Source organism: Hydra vulgaris, chromosome 07, assembly GCF_038396675.1.
Source record: "Hydra vulgaris chromosome 07, alternate assembly HydraT2T_AEP".
Classification (NCBI taxonomy): domain Eukaryota; kingdom Metazoa; phylum Cnidaria; class Hydrozoa; order Anthoathecata; family Hydridae; genus Hydra; species Hydra vulgaris.
In genome coordinates, this window is record NC_088926.1 from 25853072 (window position 1) to 25870679 (window position 17608).

The 17608-nt window shown below is 27.3% G+C and overlaps 1 protein-coding gene across 1 annotated transcript in view; it reads right to left on the minus strand.

Annotated features, from left to right (window-relative positions):
- The window catches only part of LOC100212106 (nuclear pore complex protein Nup155), a 107326-nt gene that overhangs the window by 14456 nt on the left and 75262 nt on the right, over positions 1-17608 (minus strand). Inside the window, exons 27-32 of the mRNA XM_065801474.1 lie at positions 15153-15257; positions 14955-15005; positions 9716-9822; positions 9016-9133; positions 2233-2346; positions 1796-1913 (exon numbers count right to left, since the gene is read on the minus strand). Coding sequence (XP_065657546.1) covers positions 1796-1913; positions 2233-2346; positions 9016-9133; positions 9716-9822; positions 14955-15005; positions 15153-15257 — 613 coding nt within the window. The remainder of the gene's footprint in view (positions 1-1795; positions 1914-2232; positions 2347-9015; positions 9134-9715; positions 9823-14954; positions 15006-15152; positions 15258-17608) is intronic.

The following is a 17608-nucleotide window of genomic DNA, read 5'->3' on the forward strand; positions in this document are numbered from 1 at the left end:
AATGTGCCTCAAGCACGACCAATTGAAAATTTTTGGGGACATTTGGCACAGAAGGTTTACGAGGGAGATTGGCAAGCTTCAACAGAGCAAGTTTTGATTGATCGCATTAAACTAAAACTACAAGAAATTGATTTAAACTTTTTACAGTCGCATATGAAAGGCGTCAGAGCAAAATTGAGATCAATTGCAGATGGTGGTGTTTTTCATATAAAAAATAATATATTTTTATTAAAGGATAAATGGTTTATTTAAAAAAAATGTAATAGTAGTTTGTTTTTTTATTTATAAATAAGTTATTGACATTTTTATTTTGTCCGATAACTTCCGCATCACCCGTTAGAGGAGAATTTTTTGAGTCACTTTTTTTCATTTTAGTCTTATTAATAAAATCGATTTTTTGTTGCTTTTGCTAATATAATCAAATATTTCATTGGCCATTATTTATCATCATTATTTATATCTGATTCATCGCTTTTACTCGATTCGGGAATTTCACTAACTAATTAGAATGAAACTAGCAGATTTATTTACTGTTGGTTCTTTAGCTTCCAGGAATTCTATTCTTTTTATTTATTTTTTTATAATTTCTTGCTGTTCTCGTACTATATCAGATAATTCTGAACAGCTAAGTTTACTTTGATTCAACATATTGTTGAATAGTGATAAAACTATCGATAAAACAAATAGATCACGAATCCCTGAAAATTTAAAACTTTTCATTTAGACTTTTTTATTATAATTTTGAAAGCTAACAACTTTTTTGGATTTATAATTAAAAGAGAAATAATGTTGTAGATACAATGAATAACTAAAAGAGAAATAAAGTGAATAAATAAAATGAATGAATACTTATTAATCTCAAACTCAATATACATTGACTCGTGTTTCCATTTATCAATAAGTATTTTATTTCATAAAAATTCCTACCCTGATTTTTCTGTACCATACCTGCATTTTTCCATCAATTTTTTTAAAATAATTCTTTTATAACAAGACTAAACTTCTTTTCTATTAATGAACACAGATAATCACTAGTTGAGAGTCACTTGAAAGAAAATACTTGACAAAAGATTTAAAATACTGGAAAGAATTCTGAAGTACTGAAGTTCACAGAAAAAAATTACATAAATTTTGAGCATAAATGTAAAGTTACAGTAAAAGATGATGAAAAATTTTAGTCTTTTTTCAGGGAAAGTGCTAAATGATGAGTCACACAAGATTGAGTTTTGCTTGATGGAATAAGAGATGATAGTTTGCATGAACATTGACCATGGCAGTAATTGTAGAAAAGAGAAAGGGATGCAGCCTTACAATAATCGAACAGAGTCTTAAGCTTGATTGCTAGAGAAGGACAACTTTTTAAACTTTGTCTAATGAAAAAGGAGACAAAAAAAGAACTTGTCACGACATCAGTATGACATATTAAAATAGTATCTGACACAAAGACAGACAAGAAACTTATATTGGTAAAAAATGGTGTCAGGGGTAAGAAAATGATGATCAAAATAACGAGAGACAAACTTGGCAAGTGCTAAATTTGCAAAATATTAAACATATAGTTTTCATGAAATAATTCAATAATGTGTATAGTAGAAGACTCAGTTAAAGTATTAGAAAACCACTTTTATGAATTTTTATACTTAAAGTCAGCTTTAATAAATCAAAGAACATCCTAAATGATAAACTAAGCAGCACCCTGTTAAAAATATAAACACCTTGCTAATAAATTCAGAGTTATAACAAGGAGGTGTAACAACTCTAATAAAAACTAAAATTTCATTAAATTGTGACATACCTTGTTCAACAATTTCTTGCCATATCTTATGAACAAGTTTAGTGTCAGCATGTCCAGCACAATGAATTATTGCTAATTTACAAACTGGAAGTGATGACTCTTCTGCAAACTCATAGAGCTATTTAATAAAAATATATAGTAAGAAAAAACTAAATATAAGAACTAATTAATAGAAGTAAAACACTAGTTCATTTATAAATCATGATAACAATAATAATAAAAACAACTATAATAATAATATAAATAAAAATAATAATGATAAAAACAACAATTATAACAATAAGATTATTCATATAAACAAAAGGAATATAATAAATAAAACAATAAATACAATAACTATGCTAAAAAAGTTTTATATTAAAACATAATTAGTAAACATTTATTTCAACAACAACAAAAATAGTAATAAATAAAAAGAAATAATTTTAAATATATACAGCTGATATATCAAACAGTTTAGAATTAAGCTGTAATATTGTGTCTTCAACTTTTTTTGAAGCAACTTTCTTTTGCGAAAGTTGGTCAAACAGCTGTAACTGAATACGAGCAACCTAAATAAAAAAAATAAAAAAATAAACAAAAAAGAAAACGAGACAATTGTTAAGATAAGAAAATTTTTATAATTTATTAAAACTACTTCAGCTTACAATTACAATTCAATTTACAAAATCTTTAAACTATTTTAATATTTTTATATCAATACCAGTAAATAGCGCCATTATGGCTATAACGAACAAAATAACAATTATATGGCGACTATTTGAACAGTAGTGTTTATTAAATGTTTTTGTTATTGAACGAAATTCTTGTATAAATAAAGTTGCTGTTGAAAATATATTTAAAAAAATGATATAGTCAATGTAAAAAGGTTAAAATCTTAAAAATATAAGTTTAAATACACATTTGGTATTATTTGTGATTGCCATCGGATCATAATTGATAGCAGCAGGTAGTTCTTCAACACGGAAGAATGTTAAAAAGAAAAAGTCGAAAGTCAAATAACCAAATGGAAGATCAGTTAACCATTCAAAATGAATTATTTGCATTGAACAGGAAGAAAATAATTCTAAAGTCTTTGTTTATGCGAACTAAACATCAAAATATTCAGCAACTTGGAGATGATGAACCCACTTCTAAAAACAAGTTACACGAATTGAGTAATCGATTAACAAAGACTCAAAACGAATCTCTCGAGATAATGGTTGAATTATCAAAGAAATATGAGTTTCTGGAATAAAAAAAAATTGTAGGAAAACTTAATAAAGAAATTGAAAAAATAAATGATGAATTTGCGGAAATTATGGAACATGTAAATGAATGGATATTGCCGAATGGAAGTTTAAAATCAAGTTTAAAATAACAAAGGATGGAAGAAGAACCTAAAATGGAAGCAAAAAAGCAATGTTCTCAATGGTTAAGTACTCAAAAAAGTAATGACCAGTATGAAGATAATAAAGAAGAAAATGATAGTAGCAATATGAATCAATCACAAATCAAGGCATTGCATGCGACAAATCAACGCATAGCATGCGTAAAATGGAAAATGAAATAATTGATTTGGATCAAAAGACTCCAGAAATTGGACATGATTTAAGGAAAAAATGTTTAATGGTAATTAAAAGCAATATTGGCAATAAAAAGAACTATGAAAATTGGAAAGCTTTATTCTGCGCATGTATTGATTAAGCCCCAGCAACTCAATATTTATGTGGAGATGCATTAAAAGCAATTGAAGGACTTGGGTATTCGTGAAAGGCAGACTTGAAAGAAAATATGGTGGAACAAGGAGAAAAGTCTTTATGTACTTGGATGAATTGAACAACTTTAAACCTATGAAGGAAAATAATCCAAGAGACATAGAAAAGTTTGGGGATTTGTTAGATGTGGCAGTAACAAACTTAAAAGAAGCAAATAGAACAGAAGAACTTGGCAATGGGACATTGTATCATCAACTCTAAAAAGAAGTTCCAGAGACGATGGGTGTATGAGAACAGATTAAACGAAAATGTTGAATCTCTAAAAAAGTTTATTGTTGAAAAAGCAGATTTTCAAATTGCAGCAACAGAAACTCGACATGGTTTAAAAAAACCATTGTAAATGTAACTGAAAATAAAAAAAACCATTGTAAATGAAACTTGAAAATGTAACTGAAAAATTAAAAGCAGTTAACTAAACAAAGTTGTCAAAAAGTTAGAGATATTGGACCAAAACCAAAAATTAACATTCTAATCAGTATGGATTATGCTGAGTTGCACTGTGCAATTAAGGAAGTAAAAGGAGGATTTAATGAACCAGTGGCTCGACTCTGCTGCTTGCAAAAAAAACATCTAGTACAAAGGAAATAGAAGATGCAAACAACATCATTAAAAAGTTATGAGAATTTGAAGGTGACAAAGAGATGCAATTTAGAAAAACAATAACAAGCCCAGAAGTCTCTACCGCCCTTAATATAGCAACTAACTTGCTAAAAACAGAAAACAGAAGATATGAGCTGAAGTTACCGTGGAAAGAAAATAGATAGCTAGACAATAATTATACCATGGCGATAAACAGACTACAAAACACAGAGAAATGCCTAACTAAAAACAAAAGTCTTGGAAAAGAGTACAATAATATTATTAGGCAGTATCAAGAGAAGAGATACTTAAAGAAAATGAAGAAAAGATATCTAGGAGTTGGTTGGTACTTACCACATTTTTCAATTTTCCATCCCGATAAATCAACTACAAAAGTCAGAATTGTGTTCGATAGATCTGCAAAATATAATGATAAATCAATTAATGATGTTATTTATCAAAGTCCAAAACTTCAACAAGACCTTGTGACAGTTTTGCTAAGTTTTCGAAAATATCCAGTGGCTTTAGCTTGTGATATAGCAGAAACATATTTAAAAATTGGAATACATAAAGATGACCAAAGGTAGCAATGAATTTTATGGAGAAATATTGATACAACTGCCGAGCCTGAGTTGTTTCAGTGTAATCAACTGGTATTTGGAATCAAATCAGCGCCTTTCATGGCTTACGCAAGAAAGTCTGCAAGAAAATTTTCTTTGGCTTCTGAAGTTGCTCTTAAAGCAACTTACATGGATGACACAATAACTTCTGTTAGTTGATGAAAAAGTAAGAATTCAATTATACAAGGAACTCATGAAGCTATGTGGTTCCACAGGAATGTTTGCATGAAAATGGCTTTCAAACTTGGTCAAAGTTCTTACGGTAACACCAAAAACTGATTGTGCAGAACATATAAATTTAGACTCTGGTGAATTGCCTGCAATGAAAACACTTGGAGTTGTCTGGAAAGCAAAACCTGATTTATTTAGTTTTCATTCTGTTGCAACCAAAGAAAATACGGTATATACAAAACAAATTTTATTTAAAAAAATGACAACGTTGTTTGATCCATTGGGTTTTTTGGCAACATATATTATTCCAATCAAAATAATTATACAAGCACTGTGGAAATAATGTTGATCAATCGTTTCAAGAACTAAAAGATCTCTCAAAAATAAACATTCCCATATATTTACAAAGAACTTCAACAGTTACAAATAGGTCAATCCACATTTTTACGGATGTATCTTGTAAAGCTTACGGAGATGTTGCTTACCAACAATGTTTATATGACAAAAGAGAAGTGACCTGTGTGGTCATAATATCAAAAGCCTGAGTAAGTCCATTGTAATCTATAAGTATACCAAGACTTAAGTTACTTGAAGATTTCTTTGGTTAACAACTTGCAGAGAATATTGTCAAAGCATTGAAGCTAGAAACTAAGGACTAACTAAATGGTGTGATAGTCTTAATGTTGAAGTCGAAAGTTGAAACCATTTGTTGCCAGCCATGTTGGATTCAATCAATCAAAGACTGAACTAAAACATTGGAGATACATACTAACAAAAACTCATGCAGCTGATTTACTAACAAGAGGAACAACAGTTAATGAATTAAAAAATAATAATATATGGTGGAATAGACCAAGTTTCCTGAATTCTTTAGAAGAAAAATGACCACATAATCTCATTGAAATCACACAAGAGGCTTTAATCAAAGTAAAGAAAATTCCAGTATTAATGAACTTTGCATCATCCACTGTAGTAACAAATCAACTGCTTGATATAAATAAATTCTCATGCTGGAAAAAACTTGCAAGGAAAAACGGATGGGTGCATCAGTTTATAGGAAACTGTCAATTTGAAACAGACTTTCGTAAAAAGGATGATATAACAGCTGCTGAATATTATGAGAGTGAAAGAGAAATAACTGCTAAAGCTCAACAAGTAAGCTTTAAAGAAGAATATAACAACATTAAAAGAAAACTTTAAAGAAGAATATAACAACATTAAAAGAAAACTTTAAAGAAGAATATAGCAACATTAAAACAAAGCAATAAAGAAGAATAAAATAACATTAAAAAAAAAGCTTTAAAGAAGAATATAGCAACATTAAAAGAAAACTTTAAAGAAGAATATAACAACATTAAAAAAAGCTTTAAAGAAGAATATAACAACATTAAAAAAAGCTTTAAAGAAGAATATAATAACAATAAAAAAGAAAACCAATATCGATATCAAGCGAAATCATTTCTTTAAACCTGCAAATTGACAAAGACAGATTATTGAGATCTCATGATCAATTGCAAAATGCCCATTACTTACCCTACGATGTTAAGTACCCAATCATTTTGCTGAGAGGCTCAATAGCCTCAATGCCTTTTATTTAATGGGGAATAGAAGAGGATTAAAATTGGAAGTTTGACGAAAAATGGAACAAATTTTGTTGTAGGATGTCTTGAACTAAAAGAACTTGTCAATAATTTAGATAAAGATAAAATTACTAACTCTACAGCTAATAAAGGAATCAAGTGGCACTTTAATGCTCCACAAGGACCTCATCTTGGTGGTGTATTTGAAATAATGGTCAAGGCTGTCAAACATGCAGTAACTGGGATACTTGAAAAAGCCGATATTACTGATGAAGAACTCTATACGGCATTTACAGGAGCCAAAAGTTTATTGAACCCTTGCCCATTAACATATCAGAGTCCCGATATAAAAGATGAAATTTCATTGACTCCAAATCATTTTTTGATTGGGCAAGTTGGAGGACAATTCATACCTGACTCAGTTCAATCTAAAGGCTGTCATTCAAAAAAATGCTGGCGTTTAGCGCAAGAACTACTACATCATTTTTGGAAATAGTGAATGCAAAAATGGCTTCTACCTTTATCTAAAAGATATAAATGGAATCAAGAAAAATGCAAAATTAAAACATGTGACATTGGATTAGTAATTTCTTTAGAGGACATTGGCCGCTTAGTAGAATTACAAAAGTCTTTGAAGGTAAAGATGGATGTGTAAGAGTTGTGAAAATTAAAATCGGTAAAAAAGAATTTATATGACCAGTTACAAGGTTGTGTGTTCTTGAGTATGACAATTCAGAATGTTTGATAGACTGGAGTCTATCAAAGAGGGGGAGAATGATCTGAAGAAAACCAAAATTGGTATATAAAACAACATTCCAATGCCACAATAGCTATAACCAGAAAATAGCGTCATTATGGTTATAACAAACAAAATAACAATTATATACCAACTATTTGAACAATAGTGTTTATTAAATGTTATTGAATGTTGTTATTATTGAATATTGAATGTTAAGTTTTGTTGTTGTTGTTGAAAATAAAATAAAAATAATTGATATAGTCAATGTAAAAAAAAAAAAGGTGATATAGTTAATGTAAAATGGTTAAAATCTTAAAAAAATAAATTTTAATACATATTTGATATTATTAGTGATCGCCATTGGATCATTTAGTATAGAAGAAAAAAAAAAGAAAAATTGGCTGAGCTTATAACATGGGAAAATGTTACAAATTTGAATTTGTTAAATGAACATTAATGAGCTAGTAAATATCTTGGATTGTTCTATGATAAATAAGATAACATATCACCCTGTTCACACACAAGAAGTTAAGAGGGCTGTAAAAACTTAATGTTAAATTTTTACTGGTTTTTTAAATAACTTTATATGGTATACTTATAATCTCAATGTTGTAAAGGAAATATTTAAAAAGCAATCTATATAAAGGAGAAAGAAAGAGCGGCACGAGCATCACTCTAAATGTTTTTATACGTTTAACTGTTCTATATTTACTTTGTTGAAAAAAAAATTAAAACATTGATAAAAAAATTTTTTTATTTTAGTAACTTCAGACAGAACACAAACATACCATTAGACATTATTGTTGGTCAGATATTATATTTAAAAAAAAAACTTTTCTCACAAGCTTTATTTAAAAGTTTTTAAACATTTTTTATTAATATATATGCAAGGATACTAAACCTTGTGTATTTACAGTTTTTAATCAAGGTACTTAGTTAAAATGCATTTTGAATTTGTTTAAGCTGTACTCATTTACCTATAAGTTTTTAGGCTTATTGTAAAGGTTGTTGTTGTTTTCAAAACTTAAACTTTATTCATTGAAACTCTTAGAGGAATTTTTAAACATTTTAAACACTTACTATGTTTTAAGGTTATAATGTTTTCAAATAAAAAACAAAAAAATATTGCATTTATTTTAAATTATCCTAAAGAGAATTTCTATTTGAATATTGATCAACTTAATAAATTAATTCTAGAAAGTTTTTTTATTTGCTATTTAAAAATTTGATTTAAAAAACATTTTATTAGGATGATTGACCATGACTTGACCATGACATTCTTGACCATACAGTGACGTACCCAGACCGAATTTGATATTACGGGCGCTCAAATTTTTAGCCCAAACTCTAGCTCAAATTATTTCAATACTTATATAATACTTACATAAGTTTGTTTTTTATAGAGGCTATGTCCTTAATGCGTCCGCAAAGGTATGACTGGTATGACCAAAATTTTTTTAGATACATCACTGCCATATCTTTTTCAGATTCAATGTTTTTGAGCTTATTTTATTCTTTAGACTATCAACTATAAAAATTGATAACTTTCATACAAAACTGATGAAAACTCAAGTAAAAGTAAAGTTGAAACAGGTCAATTTTTTATAAAGTTGTTTTGAGTGAGATGTGAAATGTAAAATAAGTTTTATATAGAATTTTATATGTAAATTTAAAAATCACATAAAACAAAAATTTATTATCATCAAAATAATTATGGTCATGAATAATTAATATTATAAAATTAAAAAAATAGAAAAAAAGTAAAGAAAATTACCTCAAGTTTTTCTTCAAGTTCATATAAAAATTCTCCTTCGTAAAAATTCACAATACTCTTGGCACTCATTACAGCACGCGATAAACATTCCAATCTATCATGTATAGTTAACAGAGGTCTAAAAAATAAAATTTAATTAATTTGAAAGTTGAACTAATTAACCATTAAATTAACTTCCTTTCAACAAAGCTGATACCTATAACTTAAAAGCTAAACCAATGACTTAGGGATAATGAATATGGTTGAAACTCTTCACTGCCAACACCAGGATTTTGCAATTACATTTTTAAAATAGAATTAATTGCAATTAAATTTTTAGAATAGAATATAAAATTCTAGAATTTTCAATTCTAGATTTTTATATTCATTTTGGATTTGCAGAGGCAAGATTTTGACTCGCTTTTATATTATTCTACTTAGTTAGAGGATTAACACTTTTAAACAGAACAACATAAAGTTTGCTTGCAGTTTTTTTAGGAGTGAATTTGTTAAAAAAAAAACAAATTAGTTAACATGCATTTAATAACCTCAATTAATAATTCCTAATGACAAGTCTCTTGGTTTTGGTACAGCTTTGCTTGAAGTTATTTTAAACAAAATAAATAAAATGCATAAATATCAAAATATAGAAATTAAAATAGTCTGACACTTATATATTTTTATTAATATTCAAGTTATGTAATAAAATAATATATTAAACCCTTCACGTTCAGCAAGCTTTAGAAGAACTTTTGATGCAGCTAAAAAGTTGTTATTCTTTTCATAAAACTTCCACAGTAAATCCAACGTGTCTTTATTGTTCGGGTGCTATTTCATAAACAAATTAAAGTTACTTAGAATACAATTTTTAAAATTTTGAAACTTTTGGATTGTTTTTGGACTGGAAAACAAAGATTGAAAGGGATGAGGATAGAGACTAATCCTGATGGTTTATTAGAATATTTGACAATTAGCAAAAACAATATGTGTATATTTATATATGTATATTATATATATATATATATATATATATATATATATATATATATATGTTTATACATATATATATATATATATATATATACATATATATATATATATATACATATATATATATATGTATATGTATATATATATATATACATATATATATATATACATATATATATATATATATATATATATATATATATATATATATATATATATATATATATATATATATATATATATATATATACATACTAGTGGCCATAGGCAAGGAAACCCCTGTAATTTTTACCATTTTTCTTAGAAAAGTTGACATATCATGCATTTGGTGGATTTAATTATTTATTTTTATATTTAAACCACATCATCTATTATTTGTCTACAATTAGCAAAAACAATATGTGTATATTTATATATGTATATATATATATATATATATATATATATATATATATATATATATATATATATATATATATGTTTATACATATATATATCTATATATCTATATATACATATATATCTATATATACATATATATATATATATATACATATATATATGTATATGTATATATATATATACATATATATACATATATATATATATATATATATATATATATATATATATATATATATATATATATATATATATATATATATATATATATATATATATATATATATATATATACATACTAGTGGCCATAGGCAAGGAAACCCCTGTAATTTTTACCATTTTTCTTAGAAAAGTTGACATATCATGCATTTGGTGGATTTAATTATTTATTTTTATATTTAAACCACATCATCTATTATTTGGCTTATATGAAATCGCAAATTTCAATTGTTTATATCAATTTTAAACATAATTATGGATTATTATTGTTAATTGGTGTCAAAAAATGAGTCATTGCTCTGCTAATGGGTTTCTCTAGTAAAAGGTGAATGTCTCATTATTTTTGTGCTTTTGTGAAAATTAATCTATTTATTGTGATGACTAATAGTTAATTACGTTATTAATTAACATTTTTATTATATATAAATCTTTTAAGCTATAAATACAAGATCATTGTTTTGTAGTTATTTAGTTGAGTTTCAACAATTGCTGGTGAAAAGTTGACAGTGCTCTTGAAGATTTTGTGTGTTTTTTAAAATTGTACTTTTATTTACAATGGCGAAAGGATATTGGTCACCTACAAAGTGATGCAAAGCTATTACATTACGTGGAGAAGGTTATTCGTACATGGAAATCATCAAAATGTTGGGAATTGGAGCAATAAAATCTGGAGTGAGGAAGGTGTGCGAAAGGTTTAAGGCAACCAATACCTTCAAAAATATGCTAAAAAATGGAAAAATTAAGAAGACAACTGCCAACGATGACAGGATGATAATGAGGCTTGTACTTAAGAACCGAAGAGCAACTTCAGCTGAAATTAAAAATGATTTAGAGGCCGCCGGAGTTTCGGTTAGTTCAAGAACAACTCGCCGAAGGCTTTTTGAAAATGGTTTAAAAGCAAGAAAAAACCGTATTTAAACAAAAAACAACGAAAGAATCGTTGGTTTGGGCAAAAGAACACAAGGAGTGGACAAAGGAAGACTGGGCCAGAGTTATTTGGAGTGATGAAAGCAAAATTTCCATTTTTGGAAGTGATGGAAACAATTATGTGAGAAGTCCTGGTGAAGATCTTTTACCTGAGTGCACATTGGTTACAATGAAGCATCCCATAAGTGTAATGGTGTGGGGATGCATGACCAGAGATGCTGTGGGTCGTATCCACATTGTGGATGGTATTTTTAAACGCCAAAATATACAGAGAAAACATATTAGAAGCCAAATTACTCCCATCGATTGATGATTTGTTTGAGGGCAAAACAGAAAGCTGTGTGTTCCAGCAGGACAGTGCCACACCGCAAAAACTGTCAAAAATTGGTTTAAAGCCAAAAAGATAAACGTTTTGAAGTGGCCTGGAAACAGTCCGGACCTGAATCAGATAGAAAACCTTTGGTCTCGACTGAAAAAACTTGTTAGGAAAGAAAAACCTGGGAACAAGCGACAATTAATAGGCTATAATCAAGTCCTGGTTTCACATGATCAACACTGAAGATTTGGGCAATTTAGTGGACTCAATTCCTCGTAGGATTGCTGCAGTAATAATAAATAATGGATATCCAACAAAATATTAAGTTTTTTTTTTTATACGCCATTTTTTTAATAACATGTTTTGTAAGCTGTAAAACATAAATTTACCATAATTTGCCTTTTTGTCATTAAATTGTTATATTTTTATATTAAAATTGTGAATTTTAACCAAAATTTTAGTTTTTTTAAATCTAAATACATCAAAAAATAATAATCAACCGCATTATAGAAAACCGCATAAGTATGGTTATTTTTTTTTTAAAAACACACTAAAGTGAAGTTTTCATATATTTTGAAGGGATGTGCATTCCTATGGCCACCAGTGTATATATATATATATATATATATATATATATATATATATATATATATATATATATATATATATATATATATATATATATATATATATATATATATATATATATATTAGAGTGATCCAAGCTACTGTGTTAAAATTTTTTTTATTAATACCAATTTGGGTCATAATTGCTCTTGTTTCTATACATGAGAGGAGTCCTTAAGCCAAAAATGACACAGATTCAGTAATATTTAGAGGTGGCACAAAGTTAAACTATTTTAGCGGACACTAAAAATATTATGTAATTTTTCAATTTTTTTTGGCTTATCTGAAGTCATTTCATTTTATATATTTTAACATCTAAGTGTGAGAGTAAGTACTAAGTAATGGTAATTTTAGTTCATGTGAAATATAATAAATATAATGTATAATAATTTTATAATAAACTAAATATAATAATCTGTAAAATGAGATTTTAAAAAGAAATATATTATTTGTATAGCAACCTTTTTTGCTTACTTACTTAATTTTAATTTAAGTCAACTTTTAGTTGCTTTCACTTCTTCTCATATTTGTATTTCCTGCATGAGTCTCCACTATTATTAATATGATTATTGATTAAGTCAATTATAATTTAGTAATTAATTATTATATCACACGCAGTTGTCTCTAATTTGAAATGGTAAACTCTAGACAATAATTGTTGGTTCATAGTTTAGGTAAAAATGGCAAAAGCTCCAACAATGAGAAGTTCTGATAGTGTGTGGTTAATTAGAAAATCAACTAAAGAGTTGGAATGCTCCAGACTTCCTTCGAATCAACAAGAACTGGCAAACTTCCTCTACTTTCACAAGGAAGAAAAGAAATCATTAAACTTAAGTGCTAATGTTACCATATTATCCGCCTTTTGTTACTGGGAAAAGACTAGGATACCGACTACGTCAGTTAGATATGCTGCCAAAAAATTGCTGAAGTTACATAATGTCTACAAGTCACTAAAAAAAAGTTGCACAAAAAATTTTGAGGGTTACAGAATGAAAGAGGAATTTTTCAAAAATGATTTACATGAACTTTTTGATGTTGCAAGATCAGATGCATTGCAGATTATGCACAATGAGGAAGTTTCTGGTATCCCAGCAAGAAGATCTCTCCAGTTCCAGTTTTGGAGGTATGGATAAGCATCTTGCTCAACAGGAATCTTGAAAAATTAAACGAGCAGAAAAACATTTAAATCAAAAAAAAAAGGGATGCTGAAGATGTCAGGAAAAACCAAGAAGTAGTCGCTTCAACTCTACTATCAGAACATTCTTCCAGCTCTTCTGCTTCTGAAACTGAGTTTGTATCTGATGAACTTTTCAGCGTTTACACAAGGCCACCTCACTCAGCTCCAAAAAGGGCAAGGAATAACATTCTAACTCAAGACTTGGAAGTGAAGAGTAATCTTCACTTCCAAAAAGGCAGCAAACACCCACTACTAGAGTTATAAGTTACTAGAAGAGAAAAGATGAAGTTTATAGAGTAAGATAACGATTAACAGACGACTTAAAAGATTGCAAATTATATGAATCAGGGAAACAAGATGGAAGCAAATTTCAAAGAACTGATGTTTGAAGAAAAAAAACTAAACAAATATGAACTTTTGGAGCACTTAGGAACAGCCACAGTAAAAGGATGACACTTAATTGAATGACGAGTAACACGAAGATGAATTTTAGTAAACAACACAAGAGACACAAGCCCTTTAAAGCAGTGCCCATTATAGTACTTATAGAAAAGAGGAAGAGAAGCAACATTATGACGATGTGATAATGGTTGGAGGTTGGCTGCAAGAACAGGTCCAACTATGTTTAAAATATACTTTTGCACCTTGTCTAAAAGAGAAAGGGCATCATTCAAAAATCCCCCCCCCCCCCCCCAGATATGGCAACAGTATTCTATACAAGGACGGATTTGAGACTAATAGAGATAAAGAGTAGAATCTTGAGTAAGAAAGTGGCAAGCACAATAAAGAGAAGCAACCTCAGCAGAAACTAATTTTGCAATTGATTTAATATATGGTTTCCAAGACAGATCGAAAGTAAGAGTTAATTCTAGAAGATGAAGGGTAGATGATTCATCAAGTACAATACCGTTTATAAACTGAAAAATTTGAGGGATCAGAAAATTAAAATTAGTATACAAACATTACAAGCACTGTGAGAGTTTTAGTACTTACATTAACCAAGGGTTTGGGCTTAAACAGGTGCAATTTAAATAGAAAATTTATTATGGAAAAAAAAAAATTCTATTATTATTTTTTGCTTTTTTTCTCTTTTTTCTTCTGAAAACCTGAAAAGTCTATTAAAGTCTGCATTTTAAAACTTAAAATTTCCAAAAATAAATTAGGCAGTACACTAATTACTTCTAATTGTCAATCATCTCTATCCCATAATACATTTTGCATATGATTTAAATTAACAAATATATACATATAACAATTTAAATTAATGAACAATAATGGCAACAATTTCGAAAATCAACATACCTGTTCTGCTGCAGTAGAAATTAGATACTGCTCTATGAATGGAGATTTTATCTAAAAAAGAGAGGAAAAAGTTTCTGAAAAAAACAACACAAAAAACACGAAAAATTAAACCACAATTACCTATAATTTAATCAAGGATTTAATAATAAAGTAAACTTGGATTATATTTAAAACTTGGTAAACATTTTGAAATAATACTTCTAGAAGTCGATCAGTTTGATTATTCTTGATCAACCAAGTATACAAAGCGACATGAAATAGTTCATCACCACAACTCAAACCAGCCATCAACATTTGGTTGTACTATTGAGTAAAAAAACTATTTGAATTGTAGTTAAAATAAAAAACAAAAATTGAAAATAGCTCTTAAAAACAAAATACTTTATAATGAAAAATATGAGAAAAATGGAAAATATGAGAATAAAAAAATAATAAAAAATAAATTTAAAAACTTCTTTTATTAAACTTGAGAAAAAAATTTATTTTTTTTCAATTTGTAGAGAACTTTGAGATTAATTTAAATAAAAAATTCAATAAAAATAGTTGTTTTAACAAAAAAAGGATTTAATATAATTTTATATTTAAAAGATAAGTTAATAATCTCTGACATTTGAAAAGAACAAAACACAATTAGTGAACAAATAAAAGCATTAATAAATTTAAAGCAGTTACAATTGAAAAACTAATTATTTTACAGTATGAAACAATAAAACCTACGACTAATTAAAAACTTTATTTAACATATATTACTTTATTTAGGTATTTTTACTGTATACTGTATAACCTATACTTACATTTAATTTTCAAAGTTTAATTACATTTATATAATTGTTTTGAAATGAGGGGTACTTTTTTACTATGAGTAGTCCTATAGTCTACACAATCTATGGGATAGTTCCAAAGACTATGTGGCAGTTTTATCAGGTATAAGTTAGTTAATAAGGTACTCCTAGAAGCTATGAGTAGTTAAATGAGCTTTAAGGTAGCCCCATAGACTCACCATCCATAGACTCACCATCCATAGACTCATAACCTATAGGACTTATATATATTTCTGATATATAAAATTGACATATAAAATAACTTAATAAACTTTTTTTTGGTAAAAAATCAATAAAATAATAATAGAACAACAACAATAATACTTTTTTTCTTCTAGTAAATTTATAGTACAATTGTAAAAATTAAATAATTATTTTAAATAAAAAATATTACAAATACAATGAAATTCACAAACCTTATCTAGATTTTACACTAGAATAATAATTTCAAACTTTTTGAAATTTTTAATCTAGTGACTCAGAGTTAATATGATTTTTTTTGAAATCCATAATAACTCTGGGTGACTAATGAACAAACCATAACAGCCATAAAATAATGCTGTGTATCTTAACAACCATGTCAACAATTTAATCCAACTTAACAACATATAACAATCCTGTGCTGGAACAATACACCTGTGTAACATGAAATATCACAAACCTGTGACCTAATAACCATCCAATAATTTTGAGATTTAATGACCATGTAACAACCATGCGTATCTAAGAAATCCTGTAAAAACCCAACGCAGCACAAAAGATAGAAAATCGAAGGTAGGGGTTCAATTTGACCAGCTAGTTAAAAACTAGGTGTTAGCCGGTCAAAGTTTTTAACAACTGTTTTTATTAACTGGTCAATTATAAAAAAGATTTTCAGTGTTTTAAATATTTGTTTTATAACACTTTTTTTTTTGAACTTTGTAAATAAAAAAATAATTTATGCTTTCAAATGATTGCTTTTTTTAGAATGAAAACTAAATAACTAATGCTCCAATTAAAAGTTTGGAATAATGTCTATTAGCTCACATTCATTGATTAAAAACAGAGTTTTGGTTGAAAAAGAAGGTTTGGTAACATCAAAGTAATTTTAGTTTGTATTGTTTGAAATGTTTAACACTTTTTATGTTTAACTTGTTTTTCTTTTTTTAAACATAATTAAAATTTTTATTTATAATAATAATATAAAATTTTCTTATGTTTAATTAACACTAAAACTATTAAGGAAAACTCAAAAAATTTTTTTAATTTATTACTCGCTAAAGCTTTACATCGCACAAAATGGTTCCTAATTTTTAAATTTTATTAATAAGTTCGAGTGATTGTTACTTTTAATAGAAACCAAGTGTAGCTGTAGAAAATCTGAAATTTTAGCATGCAATGGCAATACAAAGATTTATCTAGCCCAGTAGTTTAAAAAATTAAGTAATTGAAACTGAATATTTAATACTTTAGATCACCTTTTTATTAAGTGCCACAATAAAAATCATTAATGCAAATCGTTCTCTTAATAACTCAAAAGAAAAAATGCATCAAATTGTTATTATTTAAATAACTAAATGGGTTGATAATGTTCATTCATTGCAATGACTTCACCAAATGCTGGCAAAATTTTAGGTTTTTTAAAAAAAATTTAATTAAAAAAAAAATAGATTGATAAAAATTGAATAAGAAAAAAAAGCAAAAAACAACAGTTAAAAGAATAATTTTAACTAATGACAAAAAATAATAATAAAAGAACTTTAATCAAGTAAATAAATGGCAAATAGTGATTTTTATTGTGGATTAAATTTTAAGATGGGTAAAAAATGAAGATATAGCTTAAGTCATAAATAA